We start from the raw sequence: 20,960 nt of genomic DNA on the forward strand, positions 1-20,960 counted from the left end.
GGTAGTCCTAGTCCAGTCGGAAGACTCCTTTTGCAATAACATTGTAACTTTTACGCACCATTGACTTTACATTGGTGCAAGCCGTGCTTCCCGCACTGCACCCGAATCCCGCGGGCTACACCCGCCCTAACTGCTGTTAGTGCATCGTAGTCCAAGCGATTCCCAAGGCCCTAGGCCTTAACCCAGATCGATTAGTGATTGTTATACCACTTTTTTGATATATGGTTTGAGTGGCCACCGGCCTCATCCAAAACGTGCAACTTGTCTAGGTTATACTGTGCTTTTATTTAAACTCTTGTGCTTCATTGCTCATAAAGAGTAGTGGGGATTATTCTAAGAATAAATACATATATTCTAAGAATAAATACATATATTTTGATAATATATAACTTGTGTGGTGTCCTTTCATTTGATATTACAGGATTGTATATGGTAAAACAGCTGGCTTCACATGTCCTTTGGAGTTAAGCCTTTAAGGCTGCTTAGTCCATGCTACCCCTAGGATAGCTTGTCTATAAGGTTGACTTACAACCACCACCATAAGGGATTGTTTGGACTGATACAAGGTGCCCACAGAACTGTAGACATCATATACCAGGCCAACTTCTCACACAAGTGCCCAAAAAATGTATTATGTATGGTAGTTGGTAATTTGCGATCGGGCAAATTGGATACACTAGCATTTAGATCGCTAATTGCCCTGTTTAGCACATTGTCAATGCTAGACAGCACTAGGGGTAATTGTTTTAATTTGGTCAATTTTAATCGTCTTTGGTCATTCGATGGTACCACATCCTTTGACATATAACTGTCTTCTATTTCGCTGCAAGACTTGGAACTAAACAGCTCCCTATCCACAGATAGAGGATTATGATCGCTTTCCAATCTGGGGAGAAGTGTGGCGCCGCGGCCAGGGCGACGGACACTGGACGCTGGGGATCATGGTTCAATCCCCGGCTCCAGCGGGTCTGCCCAGCACCATGCGACTCTGGGCAATAGCTCGCTTAATCTTCCCAATGGCCCCCAGCGTCGAGAGACCCCTTCGGGGGTGATTTGTGCGCTATCATATCCCTCACTGTATGCCACAATGCTAGGCTAACCAGAACATAATCAATCCTGCTTGTGCTATAGCCATTATTAAACATAAAAGCCCCCAATTTGTCAGACTTTGTATGGCCACTAAGTGTCCATAGACCATTTTCCATACATATGGAATTGATATGGATTACCACATCAGTCCATCTTTCAATTCAATTCAAGAAGTCTTTATTCGATTGATGCATCATAAAAGACGTAGAATACAGTAAATACATAATTAAAAACATCTAAAACCAATATTAAATTACTTATACAGGCTTCTATGAATGAGTACAAAATTGGCATTACCACATAGATTACCAATGAGCATCAGATATAGTGAACTAGTCATTAACAGGTAAGCAAGCAAACATTATTAAACCCCCAGCTATTTACTTTTGATGAACCTGGTTCTAAGCAACCAAGCCCACCCCAAATATTTAGCTACCCCCACAACAATTATTGGGGTCAGGTTAGTTTTTAAAATTCTGCTTGCTTCGACAGCCGAGCGGGTACCTAGGCATCTACAAACCGGGCTTAACCATTTGGCTCTTGGGGCTGTGTACAGAGGACACACAAACAAAAAATGATTTACACTTTCTCCATGACCAAGACAGTTTGGACAGTGCCCCGTCCCACCAGAACCCCACTTTTTAGTGAAATCCCCTAGAGGCAGCGAGCCACATCTGAACTGGTGTAATAATTTACGATCCAGGGGCTTTGTTATCATGTCCCAATATTGTTTGAGCTTGGATATGTCTTTAAAAACAATAAATAGACTTGTAAGATTGCTGGAACACAGACTCAAGTGTCTATTATAAACCACCCAGTCCCAATAGTGCAATTTTAGGTCTTTTTTGGAGGGAAAGGTTGCTAATTCAGGACCAGACCACAAATCACCATACCCCAGGGCGGAAAGGGTAGAGCTTAAATCCTTAAACCAGCCTATGTTTGAGGAACCAGGACGATCTTTGACCTCCAGGCAGGCCCTGGCATAAAAATGGAGTTCCGGCGTTGTCCATAGACGTCGCCAGAATGCCAGTGGACGGAATCTCGCTTGATCCTCCACCGGTTGACACCGAGATCATATAAAAGCGGGATCCGCGGAGTTGACTGGGGCAGACCCGTTGCCATCCTGAGGAATTTGTTTTGGGCTGATCTCAAGGGATCCAGTTTGCTGAAGCCCCATAGCTCCGCCCCATATAAAACTGAGGGTAGAACCTTTGAGCCATATATCTTAATTAGTGGTGAAATTGGCCGGGTAAAGGAGCCTTTGTGCTCTTTAATCAGCGCACCACCTATCTGCAAATGCTTTAGGGCCATAAGCTCAACCTGGTGGGACCAACTAAGGGTCTCGCTAAAAGTAACACCCAAGTAAGTAAAAAACTTGGTTTGTTCCAATGGGGTACCCCCCATAGTTACCCTTGCACTAATTTGGTTGTGACCTCTTAAAACCATGAATTTGGTCTTAGACACGTTCACTTCAAGCTCATGTTCGCTGCAGAAAAACTCAAACCTCGACAAGGCTTGTTGAAGGCCCTGTCTGGTTTTTGAAATCAGGAGTGTGTCGTCAGCGAACATGAGCAGGGGAATTTTCATTCCGGCCAAAGACGGAGCGTCCGTGGGATGGCTTTCAAAATACTTGGTAACCCTGTTAATATATAAGGAAAAAAGGGTAGGGGCCAACACGCACCCTTGCCTGACACCTTTGGCCACAGGAAACCTATCTGTCACCTCCCCTGGTTTGCCCCAGCGGACCTGGGCATAGGTATGTGCATGTAGGTTCACCAAGAGACGAACAAGGGGGGGTGGCATGCCCAGTTCTAATAGGCACTTCCACAACCCAGCCCTCGGGACGAGATCAAAAGCAGACCTCAAGTCCACGAAGGCTGCGTATAGGTTACCTTTACCCAAGACAACAGTCTTCCAATAAAGAAGCATGAAGCGGAAGGCCTGATCTAGAGTGCTCACATGAGATCTGAAGCCAGCTTGAAGAGGGGTTAAAACATTATGCTCTTCTATCCATTCCTGAATCCTGGCAAGAACAAGACGGGCTGTGATTTTTTGCACCGCGTCAATAAGACTGATCGGCCGATAGTTGGATGGAACCGACCGATCACCTTTTTTATAAATAGGCAGGATTTCTGCACCTGCCCAGGATTCGGGAACCCTAGCACCTGTGGCCAAAGCATTTGCCAGCTGGACTAAGTACGGTACCCAGAGGTCATGATCCTGTTAGAATAAATCGGCAGAAATGCAATCGGGACCAGGTGCCTTTCCCCTTGGAATAGATTTCAAAACTACTTCAACATCTCTGACCGTAAACTCTAAGGGGTCATCCGACAATGGCCAGCATATGTTTTCCTGCGCATCACTGGGGCACCTAAATTGTTCCTCAAAGTAGCAAACCCATTGTTGTTGGTCCACCAAGGCTGGGCTCGGACGGTCGTCCTGGGACAAGCCCCATTTAAGTAGGTGCCAAAATTGTTGCATGTTCCTAGAGCCACATGCTTCAGTTAGAGTTGACCATCGTTCTTCATCCCAATTGGCCTTAGCAGAACGTTTAGCAACATTAAAAGCCTTCCTACAAGACCTAATTAAAGCAAGATTCTTAAGTTTTAAAGCTTTGAACAGTTCTACATGGGTCCAACGGCACTCTTCATTGAACCAATTGGAGGATTTCGTGGACCCCCTATTACCCCTTTTGGAAACAAACTTTGTGAATAGTTTTTTTAAAGACATGAACAAGCTGGTATGCGTGTCAGTAATAATTGTGTTAATCTCCTCCTGTGAATCACACTGAGAGATTACGGCCAGGGAGTTAAAAACCAAAGATCTGATAGTTTTGCGTGCTTCAGCATCTACAGAGATCTTTGGCCAGCGTACCCTCCTCATATCATTAGTGAGTACAACTGCCTCCTGAACTAAGTTGGGCAGGCATTTAACCGGCCCTGAAAAGCTGAAATCCCTTAATTCCGCCACCAGTGGATCGTGATCACTTTCCGGACGTGACTTTACTTCCATATCCACTACCACATGCCACAGTTTTACATCCAATAATATATAGTCAATACGACTACTATGTCTACCATTAGTAAAGGTGTGTTTGCCCAACCTGTCGGAACATACTCGACCATTTAGAGCACGTAATCCCCGATCCAGACACAACCCTTTAATAAAGATAGCCGCTTGAGACCATTTTTTAATTGAGGGAAGGTCAAGTTGAGGAATCCCCAGGCCAGATCCTCTGCCTCTGTTATGAGGCCATCATCCGAACTCAATGGTTCGAAACAGGTGTTTAGATCGCCCATTACAACCATATGACCAGCTACCGGAGCATCACTTAAAAAATCATCTAGTCGGAGAAGGGCAGATGAAACCCTACCACCCTGGACGCCCCTAGCATATATGTTAATCAACAAAATATTCATCCCACTAGTAGATTTAATGCTAACTATTAAAACGTCTGGGCTATCAATAAAGACTTCCTCTGCTGACACTCCCTCACATTGACGAACCCAAACTGACAGGCCACCCATAGCTCGACCTCTATGTCCTCTGATAGCTGGTTTACTAAAGTTCAGGTAGCCAGAGAGGAACAGAGGTAAGAGTGCCCAGGTTTCCTGAAAGGACCAAACGTCACATTGACGTATAAAATTGATCCAATCAGGAATACAAAGGCGCGACTCAAGACCAGCTATATTCCAACAACCCAGGATAGTACCATTTCTAGGTACTGAGGCACTAGATATATCTTTAACAGAGGAGTGGGGATCGTTATTCAAGAGATCGACTACTTCTTGCAAGGGGGCAGCTCCATTTATGTCGTCAGTATAGGTGCAATGGGACCCACCCTGAATACCTAACACCCCATTCACTCTCTCAACAATTATGCCCGGCACCGTTTTAACACTCTCAACAATTGGGTCAGCAGATAACATTATTACGGGTACCCTATCCATATCATCAGTCGCGCACAAATAAGCAGAGCCCCCCTTACCACTTTGGGCTGCTTGAACCATTAGAGTTTTAACATAACATAATGAGTTAGCTGGGGCATCTGCAGTACCCGTACAATCTGAATTACCCTCTGTAACCCAAGATGGAATGGCTGGTCAATCGTTAGACGCCAGCCCTGATAAGGGGTCATAGAGGTTCCTCAGCGGGATGTTCCAGTACTCATTAGGCTGAATGTATTTGCTTTGTTTGTTGCGATCGGGATAGAAGCTTTGGGGCTGATTGAAGTGTGGAAAAACTGGTGTAGGGGGGAGACCAGAGAACTGGGGTTTGTTAAGGAATGGAAAAATTGGTGTAGGTGGAGGGCCAAGAAGCTGGGGCTTGGGATTAACCCAACTCGGGGTATGTGAAGAGCTATTATAACTTGATTGTGCGTAGGAACGAAACAGAGCCTCTGGATTTATTTGTGGTCCATAAAAACTGGGAGTAAAGTTGGACCATTTAAGAGATTGTCGTTCTCTTTTGGAACAATGTTGGCCAGATGGTTTGAGCAGATTCTCAGGGTAAAAATAACTGAGATTCCGCGTGGAAATCCCACCCTCGTTATTTCCCACATACCAATCTGTAAGGTGGGATACGACTCTGTGATCCCTAAAGTTAATGATCACTGTGTCACCCTCTATATCCTTAGGGCGTAAACCCACCCACTTGCATCTTCTGACTGAAATAATGTCCCCATTAAGATGGGCAGGAAGGGGTCTATTAGTTTTCAGCCAGAAAATGACTTTGTTTTTTAAGTTTTCGTTATTTTCCCGGTTCCCATTAGAAATTGGGGGCACACCCGTCAGGATAATTACAAAATTGGCTGAGTCAGGGGGAAGTTCCACAATATTCCTACGTGTTAGAGAATGTCTGTAATTAGGGTTATCAGTTTTAGCAGCCCCATGTTTTACAGATGGTAATAATCCCTCATTAGATGGTTTGTTAGAAACCACCATAGTCTTCGCTTTAGCAGAGTTAATGGCATGAGGGGGTTTAGATGCCAGATCCGGGGCCTTAGGTTTTATAATACCTTCGATATTGTTATTTTTAGATTGGTAACTAGAAGCAATATTTATAGCACTAGGCGCAATGTTTGTAGCACTAGGCATAGAAGATGTACCAGCCTGCCTATCAGAGCTCGCAGGAGGGGGTAAACCCGCAGACGCCAAAACTCGATCCATTTTTTCTCCCAAAATCCTCACACGCTCCACTAAAGGTAGCATGTATGATTTTATGAGTTTCTCAAGAATGTCGTAACTCTCCTTATTAAACCCAGTTAAAACAGCCTCTGGCGAAGTTGGGTGGTGTAGGGTGACTAAAGGTGCCTCAACCACAGGCAATGCCATAAACTCGGTGTTAGGGTTAGCTATAAAGGGAGAAGGGATTTGATGACTAAAACCTTTTCTTTTAACACCACCCTTTTTCCTTTTTTTCCTAGGTGGAGAACACACAACCTTTTTGGCCTTGGTAGGCTTAGAACCGGTGTCACTAACATTAGGTAACAGAATGTTCTCACATAGACCAACACAGTCTAAAGACCGATTAGTTAGTGTTGAGTGTAGATTAGGTGCCATAGTCTGGACGACTGGAGTATTAAGGTCAATGAGGCTAATGGAAGCGGGAGATGAGCTATTTATGTGGGCCTCACTATTAATACTAGAACGAGCTGGGGAGATATTAGGAACCCTAAATGTACTGGGAATTTGGTCCGTACCAAACATATCAGCTTCAATGGCCGTCTTCCCTTGAACAGCCAATTCCTGTGTATTATTTGAGTCCGGTTGAGTGGACAGCGGTAGATTCTTAAGATGTTCAATGGAGCGACGACGATCAGCGCGTCTCTCAGCTAAGAGGAGTTCCTTATCAACCTCCTTTTGAGCCTTCTCGAAATATTTATCGAGCGGCCCAAGGAAGGAAACACCCACACCAGAAGAGAGAGAGGTAGTCATACCAACTAATGGACTGGATATAGCTATCTACTCTCAAAACCCACCTAACTACTCCACAGAGGTACAACAACAACGTAAAACAAATAAACAATACGTGTCAGTGACCTGGCCCAGCCCGGCCTCCTTCGGCCCCTGACGGCCACAGACGGTCCCGCCCTTGTCCCGGGCTTCTCCCGCGCAGCGGATCACTGGGATACTTTAATAGCAATTGGGATAATTAGAGGTGTGCCTTTACCGTGGTCCGGTGCTCAGGGGGCGGGGCTAGCAGGGAGAGCGGCCAGGTGTCTTCAATCGGCCAGCAAGGACTCCTGGAACATCGAGTCCTTGCTCCTGCTCGCAGCCCTGCTTGGCCCCACTACACCCTGATAAATTAGTTTTTAAGTGGCGCCCTGTCCTTGCCACTTTAACACAAAAGGCGAGTTCAATGGTGCAAAATCACGGTAAGCAATCCCGCCAGCTCCAAACACCAAACAGTCCATCTTTTTATTGGCTTGAGCTCCAACTTTGGGACACCACACCTTAGATCTTCCTCATCTAATATGCTGCCCTCCTCATTCAAGAGTGGCTCAAAGGTTGTGTTAAAATCTCCCGCAATAATCAAAGGTAGGCATGGCTTAATACTCTCCAGAAGATCGTCAAGTGCCGCTAAAACACCCAACCTTTTCCCTCTTGAGCCACACACATACACAATGTATATTACTGCAATCCCCTTGGAGCCCCTAGAGAATCTGACTGCCTGGATGTCATGATTGTGGGTTGGGATAGTTTGAATGGTCAGCCCCCTATCTTGCCTCACCCACATTGTCAGACCTCCTGATGGTCTCCCTCGTAATCCTTTAATAGCTGGAATATAAAAATTCAAATAGCCAGCACAAAAAATGGAGGCCTCTGACCAGGTCTCTTGAAACAGACAGACCTCAAACCTCTCAATGAAAGCATGCCACTCTGGGGATCCCACCTTGAAACCTAATCCTGCAATGTTCCATGTCATGAGGGTATTCATTACTGATGCCACTTTATCCGCCAATTTGGTGTTTGCTACTGATATGCTTAGGCTTAGGGTACTGTCTTGTATAGTCCCTGCGTTTTCGTTGATTATCAAGGATTCCACTCCTACGACTTGGTCCAGCTTATAGTCACCCCACACAGTGATCGCTCCTGAAATACTGCCTGTACCTGCCTAAAATGACGTCCGCACAAACCCTCCTGCGTCTCTCCTGACCTTATCTCCCTCCTCCCCCTACCCCTCCCCGCTCTACTCTTCTCCACTTTCCTGCTACTGACCTTTGCCCTCACTTGTCCTGGCCCTTAGTCCCCACCCTGTCTATCTGTGAATTTTTCCTCGTCAATTTGAGATCTAGCTATTTTGTCTGATGCCCGATGGAGCTACCTGGTTTAGCTATAGGGGAGACAGGTCGGGGATTCCCTACTTGGACGTCACCTACCCAGTCGGTCTTTAGACAGACTTCCTTTCGTCTCTCCCCTTATCCCCCCTTTCTCACCTCCCCTGCCCCCTACACTACTTTTCTCTCTCCTTTCTCTCCTCCCCAAATGTATTGCTTATTGTTTTATGTATTTTGTAATTGTTGATCTTTTTCTGTTACATTGTTGAATTTCATGTAAATCGCTTTGATACCTTTGGGTCTAGCCAGCGCTATATAAAACTCTTTAAATAAATAAATATATAAATAAATAAAGGACCAGTCTCTCGCACGACTAACCTAAGGGTCTGCGAACGAAAACTAGCTCCCCAACACCTGCGGGTGGGAAGAAGCGGTCGGACGATCGGTCGGTAACATTCAGTTCAGAGTGACAATTATAATTTGAGCACCTTTAAGGGAGGTCTACCAGTTTTTTCTAGAAATGATCTTCAATAGTTTGGAAAGCTATAGGGTAGGTAGCTTCTGAAGTAGATTTGGCGATATATACTTTTACAACATCTAATGGTTTCAAGCCTATCTTATTAATAAAGGTGTTAAAGCAATAATACTTTTTTCCCAAAATTAGACCCCTGTTAGTCATCGTATGGGACCATGTTGTCATTCTATCAAATATCACCCCTAGAAAAGAGAACGTGTCCTTCTGTGCCCCATTTTGGCTTTCCATGTAAAACTATGGTGCCTTCTTCATCCTACGATCAGTAACTAGAATAAATGACTTCACCTCGCTGGTTTGTAAATCTAATTTTTGCATAATATTGACATATGACTAAGAGTTTCTGAAGCATCAGATCGGTGCATGCCATAAGCACTTCATCGTCTGCATAGAGGAGTATTGGAATGCGAACCTGATTCATCTTTGGAACATCCAGCGTTGATTCTAACAGGGGAGCTTCCACTCCATTAGTGTACACTGAAAAGATAAACGGAGTGAGAACGCACCGCTTTCGAATGCCACGATTAATAGGGAACCACCAGGTGCACTCTCCCTGCTTCCCATAATGGATGCAAGCCGAGGCCCTAGAATACAACTGTCTAATGAAAAGGATGATTGCCTCATCAAAGCCCATCTCCTTCATAGTTCTCCACAAATGATGGAGGGCAACACAGTCAAAAGCTGTGGATAAATCCTCTTGGAATCACTCTGTACTTTTTGGGACACTCGTGCATGTACTGCACTGTTTCCAATGAGCCCTTGTGCATGTACGGCATTTACCTTGCGGGAGCGAGCAGCGGCACCATCGGTTTGCAATTATCGCACCCGCCGCTGCTTGCTCCCATAAGGTAAACGCTGTAGATGGACTGAGCCTGGAAGCAGCGCCCCCGTTCCCTACCGTGGTGTTTCTGGCCACGCTCCACTCCAACACCCTTGAGTGGTGCCCTTAGTGTCTACAGGCACAGCAGCCACAGTGCTTTTCTTATCTACGGATGGCAGGCAGGGCCAATTGCAGCCTAGAAACATTCAATAAAAGATTATGTTTTATGTAGGCATGCTGATACTAATAGAAATGCCCCAGTGCAGTACATGTGATAAACGCTGCGTCAGTATCACAGAGCCCAAGTAGACAAACTGCAGCAAATCTCTTGGCCTTAAAAACGTACTTATCTTCCGGCTATGGATCATCTAACCAGCCTGTAAGTCTTGGTTTAAATCTCTGGCTAACTCAAAGAAAGGAAATCTGCAGTCACTAAAATGCTGGTTGTGCGGGAAGACCATCCAGAATCTTTGCTCCAGGCGAGGCGATAGCTGGACGCCGACGTGCATGCAGCAGATATGCCACCCACCAGGCAGGCACAGGGCAATACCCCCCCACCCGAGAAGTGCACGCGCCTTCACCACGATGACTACTTGTTCATTTTACATCGACTCATACCTCGAGTGAACTGCTCTGCTGTGCCATCCGTCTGGGTGACGCTGCGCCCACGCTGGGCACGTGGCGCAGAAGGGGGTCTGCTACCTTGGCACACGCAGCCTGCATTGTACATCCGCTTCTTAATTTGCTGTATTTTTGTTTCCTGGACCCGGGGAATAGCGAGAGAATCGTAAACTATTCCAGTGGATCTTAAATATATATACTACCATTTTGGACACTCATTTGCATATTTGACTGTCCTCCAAAACCGATACCATATGATTGAGTGACACTGCCCCCCCCCCGAAGAGGCCTGTTAAATGGGGCTGCACCCCAATCCCCAATGTGCAGTTAAAAATATAGGTTTAGATGCTGGCAGAATGCCAGCACTGTACAAGAATCTCAGCATGGCCCCATCCCATTGCTTTTAATAGCCGTCTACTTCCATTATCTATTGTTTAAAGGGGGATGGTTTGTTCCAAGAAGGACAGGTTTCATGATGTCTTCGCTCTGAAAGAATCTCACACAAACTGTTAGTATTTTTTTTATTATTCACATTAAAGTGCTGGTTAGTAAGAGGGCACCTGTTTCCTTATGAACATTCAGAGTTCACGATGTAGGTGAACGTAGGCGTCTCATTGCCTAGGGGGAAAGCAGGCTTCACCGCCTGGAAGTTGGCACTGTTGTGGCTCACGTGCATGCCCTGGTTCCTTTCCGGTCACCAACATTCATTATTCGGGGGAGGGGCAGGGGCGTTTGTTGAGATGTGCTCACAGGCCATCATTGAGGGCAGATCCTGGAGCTGGTATCTCAAAGCTGACAAGGACGCTGACGAGAGTCACATCTCAGAAGTGACAAGGAGAGCTTAGTGATGTCAGTCCCTAACCTGCAAGCTGAATTCCGCAGAGCTGCCCACAATAAAACACTCCACTCAAGACTAGGGCAGGCAAAGTGCAATAATCCCCGCTATAAGAACAACATTGGCTGAAGAGCAGTGTTCAGTGCAGACTACACAGCTTTTGAACCAACTGCCACCAAATACGCAAAGCGTGGAATACCAGCTGAAGTTCAGAAGGGTAGCAAAGACCTGGCATTTCCTCAAAATAAGTATAAACAACCAGCCTGATTTCCTGGCTACACAAAGCCTGTGAACTTCAAGCCTGAGCAAAATATTTGGTCAAAGTGCAGTGTGCAGTGGGCAACAGACAGAGGACCAAGGTGTGTTGCAGGGAAAAGCTTCAGAAACCACCTGATTGGGCACTACTGACAATGATCAGACTTATAATTCTCTCTGTGGCCCCAATTGCTGATGGCTGGCTGTCATCAGAGCAGACTGGAAGGTCTCTCCTACCCGCCTGGACACGCAGAAGCAGTACTAGTGTAGGAACTTGTAATGGGACATCGGAAAGCCATGCTACATACTTCACCTTTCAGACAACCACGAAAACCCGCTAAAAACATAAAAATGCGCCAAATGACAAGATAATGCTTCCAATACACAGCGGTCAGGCAGCCATCTCTTAGACTGATGCTTCAAAACCCAAACTATGACTCTTCCACAAATAGCTGGTATCTTGGATGGCTTTAATGTACATGTATTCCTGCTGGGTTCCATGTGGCCTCCTCACAAGTTTAATCTTTGCTTCCAAGTTAATACTGCAGCAGCTTGCATCATGGATGCCCTGCAATGTAAACCTAATTCCCCCCCCCCCCCCCCCCCCCCGGCAGACCATGCAGCAAAGACATCCTTCCAACCAAGTTCTCCCCTACATGCACTAACTAACTCTCTAACTAACTCACTAACTCACTCTTCCACTCACTAAATAACTTTCTCTCTCTCTCACTGACTAACTCACTATCTCACTAACTGTTACACAGGTACAATTTCCCAAGCTTCAGCCTCCTGTTATATATGCCCCCATAACAAAAGAATCCATAACGAGCAAGCATTGGCACACGCAGAAACAAGTTGCCAGCATTCAAAGGACAAAATTCAATCAACACATTATTTATGGGTAATACTTTTTTAATATGGTCTTACACTTGTACATAATGCTTTCTTGGTCATATATAAGGTAACAAAAATGCTTGGACACTTCTTTATTATAACCTTTCAGCATCCTGCAAACTGATGTACAGCACAGCTTAAAAACATAGGCAAAGTCAATATCTCTGGCTAAACTCTTATAAGGTCCCAAAGGCGAGAACTATTGGCTATGCCAATGCTTGTTATAAATGGGGATATTGATGGATTTTGACCAAGAATCTAGTGGGCCGACACTGGCAACTACATTAAAGACATTGGTCAAAACCGGGACCCAAAGATCCAGGTGCTCGGAGAAAAAAATCTATTGGAATATAGTCCGGCCCGGGGGCCTTTTTACTAGTGCACTGCAAAAGAGCTTCCCTAACCTCAAGATGATTCAAAATAAGGATGGTCGTTGTGTTTCATATATCTTTGGGTGGGGGGGGGGGGGGGGGGATGTCTTCCCTCACTTTTAGGGCCAAATATTCTAGAGAAATAAGCCACTCAAGTTCTTCATCTCCATGAGTATCTAGGTTAGGGTCTGAGGGTGCTTTCAAGAAAGGAGCATCAATTACCATCCAAAAATCCACATCTCTTGGGTTGGTCCTAAGAGTCTTATGTAAATATGAGAAGGATCTAGTGCAGGTTTGATCGAACCACCTAGGGGCTGGGGAGTTAGCACCTGGGCCATGTTTTGTTAAATTGTTCTTTACTTCCTCCAATATTGTCCCAAATGCTGTCACCACACTAAATGGGTCGAAATTCATGTCAAGACCGGTCATAATTTCATTGTGTCTATTTGGAACAACCAAGGGGACAATTTTCTCCTTATTAATCTTACCCCACTTAAGGACAATCCTATTTTTTCTTTTTATGTGGGGTTTAATGTGCCTTATCTGCTTGGCATGAATTCCTTCCCAGGCCAGTTGACAGGATATAGCCGCATGATCACTAAAATTTGAAAAATTGATTTTGATGTAAAGAATAGAACTTTTAAGGGGTACAGATGCTACCAAATATTCAAAGGTTGAACCCTGGGAATTATTACCAAAGGTTTTTTGTAACATGCCTGTGCTTGTGGCAATACGATTAATTATTTCTTGGATCTTTGATGATAAAGAGTCTATTAAGTGTGTCGCCATGAAGGTTATTGGTGAAGTGGGGAATAGCCTTTCCTACCTTATCGATAAATCCACATATCGATTTGGTTAGAAAACAACAACTATGCACGTTAAAATCAGCCAACCATAAGATGATAGGCGTCTTCTTAAGATCATTGAATAGTGCGTTAATTTTCTCCTCAAGTGAGTCAACGACCTTTGTCATTACACCCACAAAATTATTATTCTAATAATTAATTAAAAACACAGTATTGCCTCCAGGACCTTTAAGATGTAATATATTGTAATAGGGGGAATCACTCCGGGCGGATGAAACTTCAAGTCTAAGGGTGTTTTTCATCGAAGTTAAAATACACCCTCGCGCGACCTGATTTTGATGGGTGGGTGGAATGAATGAATGAATAAATGAATGAATGAATGATAACCACCTAAATGGATAGGGCCTGTTTCCCATGTCTCTTGTAAACATATCAAATCATATATGTGCTCAATCCTATCATGGTCGGTCAATTTTAGGCGTAACCCTGCAATGTTCCATACAATTAACTTAATCTGGTCATAGACCTCCGAAATTTGCAGGGAATACTCTGCGGAGTGCAGGAACAGTTCGGAAGCTGTGAGACAAGGAGGACAAACCAAGCAGGAGCAATCTCTAGAAGGCAGAAGTGGAGACATTTTCCGAAACTAAGGCATTGTCGACTCTCAGTCTTCAGGACAGAGGTGCTGAGCAATGATCAGCTGCGGTTCCTGGGTGGAACCATAGTCTACAGCAAGTGATTGGAAAGTGGTGGGAGGAGGCGGTACAATCAGGAAGGCAAGAGCAATCAGAATGAATAGTGGCACCAGGGACACCAGTATAATTGCTTAGCACAGGGAGGTGTACTACAAGGTGCTTTTGGAATTTTCCACTGGAAGGTGGTGGTAGCGCAGAGTAGAATTGAGGGATTATTAGAAATCCTACTGCAGCAGAGTATTCATTCATTTGAAGAAACTGCTGAACACTCTCTTAAAAGTGTGTTCAACTGGACAGAGCAGGAACTACGGAGGCCATGATTAAACGAGGCCACAAAACAGAAGGAACTCCCATAGTGTATTTGGATTAAGAAAGAATATGTTACCCTGTAAGTATCTATTTATGGCATGTAGTGCTGTAGATTCACATGCTCTGCATGCTCCTCCTATCTTATGTTGGGCTTGGATGTGTGCAACTTGTTTTTCTTCGAAAAAGTATTTCAGGTCACAAAGTATAGTGACTCCTACTATGACTGGTATAGCACATGGCCATCAGCTTCATTGTTAAGATTGTTTTTCGTACTGCGGGTGAGGAAGAAGATGGAGCATAGGAAAGAAAAGATAGCTAAACATACAGAAGGATAAAGAGAAAGATTATTGGTAACAAGAAGAGGCTTCTGAGGAGGAGTGTGGGTGCATGTGAATCTACAGCTCTGCATGCCATAAACAGATGCTTAAAGGGTAAGAAACATATTCAGTTTGTGGCATGTATAGCTGTAGATAACCATGCTCTGCATAGACTTTACAGCAGTACTCCCCTAAGGGATGGCTTAGCCAGTGGATGTTGCAGAGGACTGAAAAAGAATTCATAGCACAGCTTGGCCAATATTTACTTGTTGACGTGCTAAAGTGTCCACACAGTAGTGTCTGGAAAACGTGTGTGGAGTGGACCAAGTAGCTGCTTTATTTATGTCAGCTATGGGGACGTTGCCAAGTAAGGCCAAAGTGGCCCCCTTTTTACCAGTGGAATGCGGTCAGGGCGGTTAAGACAGTTGCCTTTAGCATAGCAAGTTTGGATACACTTGACAAAACATTGGGCGAGTTGATCTGGAATGGTGGGGGGCAGATTGGTCTGGGGTGGATTGGGGTTGGGTGAATTGAGATTGAATGGGTAGATTGTGGTGAGGTGGAGTGGATTACAGTGGGACAAATTGAAGTGGGGCAGATTGGAGTGGGGCGGACTGGAGTGGGGCGGACTGGAGAGGGGCGGACTGGAGAGGGGCGGACTGGAGAGGGGCGGACTGGAGAGGGGCGGACTGGAGTGGGGCGGACTGGAGTGGGGCGGACTGGAGTGGGGCGGACTGGAGTGGGGCGGATTATTTTTTGATTGGAGTGGGACAGATTGTTTTCGATTTAAGTGGGGCAAATTGGAGTGGGATTGATTGTTTTTGATTGGAGTAGGACAGATTGTTTTTGATTGGAGTAGGGCAGATTGTTTTGGATTCGAGTGTGGTTGATTGGAGTGCAGTGCATTGGAGTGGGGTAGATTGGGGAGGGAGTGGGTGAATTGGATTTGGGTGAGGTGGATCAGATTGGGGTGGGGTAGATTCAATTTGGTTGGATTGCATTGGTGTGGGGTGGCTTGGAGTGGGGTGGATTGTAGTGCATTGAAGTACGGGAATTGGGATGGAGTGGGTGGATTGGGGTTTGCTGGATTGGAGTGGGGCGCATCAGAGTGGAGCGGATCAGAGCGGAGCGGGGTAGATCAGAGCGGGGTAGATCAGAGCGGGGTAGATCAGAGCAGGGTAGATCAGAGCGGGGTAGATCAGAGCGGGGTAGATCAGAGCGGGGTAGATCAGAGCGGGGTAGATCAGAGCGGGGTAGATCAGAGCGGGGCAGATCAGAGCGGGGTAGATCAGAGCGGGGTAGATCAGAGCGGGGTAGATCAGAGCGGGGTAGATCAGAGCGGGGCAGATCAGAGCGGGGCAGATCAGAGCGGGGCAGATCAGAGCGGGGCAGATCAGAGCGGGGCAGATCAGAGCGGGGCAGATCAGAGCGGGGCAGATCAGAGCGGGGCAGATCAGAGCGGGGCAGATCAGAGCGGGGCAGATCAGAGTAAGTGCGGAAGATTGGAGTGGGGCTGATTGTTTTAGATTGGAGTGGGACAGATTGGGGTGTGGGGATGATTGGATTGTGGTAGAATGGAGTGGATTGGGGTGAGTGGTGTGGATTGGAGTGGGTTGAATGCTGAAAATACACACATCTGCGGCTTAACTAGACAATTTTAGCACACATATATTAATTCAAGCATGCAGAAGGTTCCAATTTAGTAGGCTGGGAGGCACACAGGAGAGCTAATTGCAGTTGGAGAGCTCAGCCTTTTTTGTAATCGTACAGATATCTCAGCTGTATCTTTGCTTACCTGCTGAGAGGAAAATGCTGACCACTGTACCCTGGCGGAACCTCAGCAGCTCAATAACGTGGTGGAAGTGAGCTGAAATACAATCAACAAGGCACAAATATGTCACCTCTTCTTCAAGTAACATGAACAAAGGTGTGAGGTATACAATTATAAATCATGGAAAGATCATGCATCACTTACACTCATCTTTGGCATAAAACTGAGAGGGCTACAAACCAGATGCAACAATTTCTGCAAAGGGCCACAAAAAGAGATGCAGACACCACTCTTTCAGAAGCCCACAATTCCTTAACAGCAGCCATCAGCTCAGCAACAGAAAATGCTAACCAGACACATCTAGAGAGGCTATCCTGCACTGTATTCTCAGTGCATTGTGGGCGTTGGTGAAGGCGATCTTCATCCAGCTTGTGTATGCATCTACACAGGAGTGACCACCTGTGAAACCCCTAACACAGATCATGGATGTGAACCAATGGCTTTGATTAACATGCAGAACACCCTTCCCTTCCTTTCTGGATGGAAAGTGTCCCCTGAGCACAAGTGCAAACGGAACTTAGGAAAACATTTCAATGGGTTAATAGAGCAGATTCGATTCAAACATGCTTGTAGAGTGCATGGCTACCATCCAAGATCTCCCAGCGCTCATTTCACATGTTCAAAACTCCAGAACGTCATTCGGTTTTTTAGCCTTGAGCAAAGATTTTTCTTGGGGTTCTGGGTAAGCAGTGGTTAATGGTCAGCATACATGGTGGTTATTTTTATCACGGCAAACACAATAAGATGATGGACGTAGCCTGAAACTTTTCAGACACTCACCCCCAGTCACTATTAAATCTGTGTTGAATCTATCATTGTTCTTTTGCTCACTGCACCACCTCCAGTTCAGACCCAGCCATATGCTAATCACCTGGACGGGAAACACGCATCCTAGGATCAGTTTCGGGGTAACACCCCTCATCAGCCTGGCTAGCTTGACTCCAGTGGCAAAGTGAGCTAGGGACCCACGTCTGGTCATACCCTGCCAACGTAGGGTGAACAAAGCAAACCCAAGTCACTATTCGAATTGGGTTGAACCCATCATTGTTCTTTTGTTCACTTCGCCACCCCAGTTTAGACCCAGCCATATGCAAATCAGTCTTGACTCTGTTCGTCAGAAGAACAGTCCAGTCTGAACTGCCAAGTCAGGTCTTCCTTGGACCGGAAACAAGCATCCTGGGACCGGTTTCAGGGTAACACCTCTTATCAGCCAGGCTAGCCTGAATCCAGTGGCAAAGTGAGCAAGTGACCCATGTCTGGGTATACCCTGCCAACTTAAGGCGACCAAAGCAAACACAATAAGATTATTTTTATCTACCAAAGGCAACTCATGGCCACCACTGTTTGTGCACTCCAATAAGAAACCGTTGACACTATATTTAGAAACATTACTCTACCAGTTGCAAAGTTGAGCAGGCAACGATAAGGCTAGGAGGTGGTGGTTAGAAATGCAGGTACAGCAAGACATAGTCAATAACACAATGCCATGTTTGCTAAGCTATATCACAAGTACAGTGTTAGGCATGAAGGCCACTCAAGGTGACCCGTCCAGAGAATAAAGGTAACCTGCAGAGGCACCGCAGGCAATGTGCCTCTTTTAACATGATTCACCTTGCATGTGGTCTCTCACACAAAACACAGGTAACACAACATAAGTCTTTCTCCATATCTCGATTTTCCTAGTTATTGGAGATTTTACACAGAAGAGACCATTCAAACCAAATGGGCCTTTTAATCTATACCACCAACCGCCTTATTCAAAGTAAATCATTACCCCTTCACTTCAACCAAGGCAGCTATATCAAAAAAAGAAATTTGGGTTCCTTGACATAATGAGCCACAAATAAAGAACACTTAGTTACTAAGATACTGTGCTTAACCCGTAGCAGTTTCATGGCAGATTTAGAGTTTGGTGGAGAGAGTACTCCATCGCAAATGCGATAAAGTACCCTGTCTGCCAAAATGACAACTTGTCTGCCTCGTTTAGAGCTGGGCAGACTGTCAGCTGAAATGCCCCTATAGGCTCTGTCATCCAAAAGCCTCCTCTGCTGGACCACCAGAGTACGGTCCATCTGAGGAAGGGAATTACACTGTCCACCTTATTCAAGTTAGATGGTGCGAGTTCCCTTTTTTCTGGAAGTCACAAATAAATAAATGTTTCCCACCCCCAAAACCTCTATAGGTTTGGGAAGTTTTAAAGTTTGAGCAATTTTTTCCAATAACAAATTCCCACCTTAGGATTTTGTTTTTCAAAAACAAAAACCTTTGTAAAATTAGGTGAACGGCCATCAACACCGATGGCTGCCATCCATCAAAATTGTTTGTACCTTGACAAGAATCGCCAAGATGGCTCAACAGTTGGAAGCAATACAATAACACACACTGCACGCTATCAAACACTTTTTGGTTTCCTGGTATGCTCTGTCATTTTCCATATCCAGTGGCCTTTAAGCTCAAGCACACTAAACAAGCTCTACCAAATGTTGTTTCTAATTCAGAAAAGAAATAGGCTCTGTTGCACTTTGAGGTTTTGGGGAGACTGACAAGATAGCAATAACCTACTCATAGGAAGAGGTACAATCCATTTCTTTCCTACATGTCTACTGACCCTCTCTTTAAATATGCGGCTGCTACTCGACCACAAGCTTAACTTTGTGGGTTTATATTTGACCCACTTTCCAAATAAGAGGATTTCCCCATTGACATAGCAGCGAAGTAAAGTTCCATTAGCTGACATTGGTTGCTTCGATTCCAAACTTGATAAAACCACCTCTGCATGGCTTGGATTCCGGAGATAATACATTAACACAAATGCAACCAATCTGAATTTTGATTTTGGAAGACAGTATGAGCAGTAAATACCAGTCTCTTGTTGAACTTTTTCTTGTGCCCCCTCACTGGCTCCGTATTCCCCATTATCTACACATTAGAACTTTGGATTTTCATTTATGCATTTTGATGCCATAAAAATAATCATTTTGTTGTGGGGTGGAAAACCAGTTGACCTTCGGGTGATGGGTTCTTGGATGTTTAGAACACTATCTTTTTAGCAAATTCTCTGATGCTTCAGCACAAGCCTAATACGTTGTTAACCACTTAAATCCAGGGCCCCTGAGAAACTATGGAAATGGCAGAAATATCAGAGCATGCATGATACATGATTGTGGCAGTCTACTGGGGAACAGCAAACAAAGCCATGTTATGCCGACTATGGGCAAACGCTTCTGAGGAAAGCTGAGAAATCAGTTTTTCATCTGAAATTCATCAAGACATTCTGAAATTTGCTCCCTATTTTGTGACATATGTGTGCTAAAATACTTTTTGCTTTTATAAGCATCTTCATTTTCTGCTACACATTTTTGCTGCTGTAAAGTAAGATAAACATTTTTAAATATGGATATATGTTTTGTTATTTATAGAATGCAACCCTGGCTCAAGAGAAATGGAGCATGGTATATCAATTGAGGGCCCCACTGAAATCATGGACATTAAGCAGGGTTCTCACACAAAATATTGATTATATTTCAAGCACTGTGATTTTTAGGTACATGGAGAGTTTGCTTTGCCCCAGTCAAACAGTTTATGGTCTGTTATCAAAATCAATAAAAGAGCCCAAGTATCCAAGTTTCAGGTTAGGAAACTGACCACATATCAACTCAATAATGATATAGCTCTGAGGGGGCAGTGACGAATATTGAGTAATATTAGTTGATGTCATGCAGTATCAACTCCCAGTCTTGGCTGTTCGACCATACTGCCCTTAGGAAAGGTAAGACACTAGTCACTAACTTCTACAGGATCTGGACAAATGTTACGACAGAGGTACTGAACAGCTGAAAGTTAGATTAAACAAACTCTCCCCTGAGGATTTAATTCTGAATGAATCGCTCACAGGATTCTACATTTCACTTACCAATTCCAAAGAACAGCGGACAGGTGACTATGGCTGTACTGAGGCCAGTGCATGGAACCAGCATCGGCAGCATGCAGGCACGAAACACCAGCTCTTCTGTCAGTGGTGCAATGACTTGGTTACGGAGCCAACGCATGTCTGTTAAGCACAGGATCCAAAACCGGGGGTCTACACCAAGAGAAAGGCAGATAAAACATGAAACTAGATAACTGCAGACTACATAAGGTCTTCTTTTTTGTTCAATTATCTTAAATTGGGAAAATGTGTTTTAACAATAACAAAACATGAATAGCAAATGAGAACTGAATATCAATGAAAAGCAGATAGAATATTATGTGGTCTTAGGAGAAAGAAGGTAAAAAAGTCAGATCCATGCTCTATTGCCAGTTGTGG

The 20,960-nt window shown here is 44.8% G+C and overlaps 1 protein-coding gene across 2 annotated transcripts in view; it reads right to left on the reverse strand.

Moving 5' to 3' along the window:
• RCE1 (Ras converting CAAX endopeptidase 1) overlaps positions 1-20,960 on the reverse strand; it is a 207,763-nt gene that overhangs the window by 90,122 nt on the left and 96,681 nt on the right. For both annotated transcript variants that reach the window (XM_078660861.1, XM_078660862.1), the window contains exons 5-6: positions 20,568-20,735; positions 16,619-16,690 (exon numbers count right to left, since the gene is read on the reverse strand). In XM_078660861.1, coding sequence (XP_078516987.1) covers positions 16,619-16,690; positions 20,568-20,735 — 240 coding nt within the window. The remainder of the gene's footprint in view (positions 1-16,618; positions 16,691-20,567; positions 20,736-20,960) is intronic.

The sequence above is a fragment of the Lissotriton helveticus genome, chromosome 9, assembly GCF_964261635.1.
Source record: "Lissotriton helveticus chromosome 9, aLisHel1.1, whole genome shotgun sequence".
Taxonomy (NCBI): domain Eukaryota; kingdom Metazoa; phylum Chordata; class Amphibia; order Caudata; family Salamandridae; genus Lissotriton; species Lissotriton helveticus.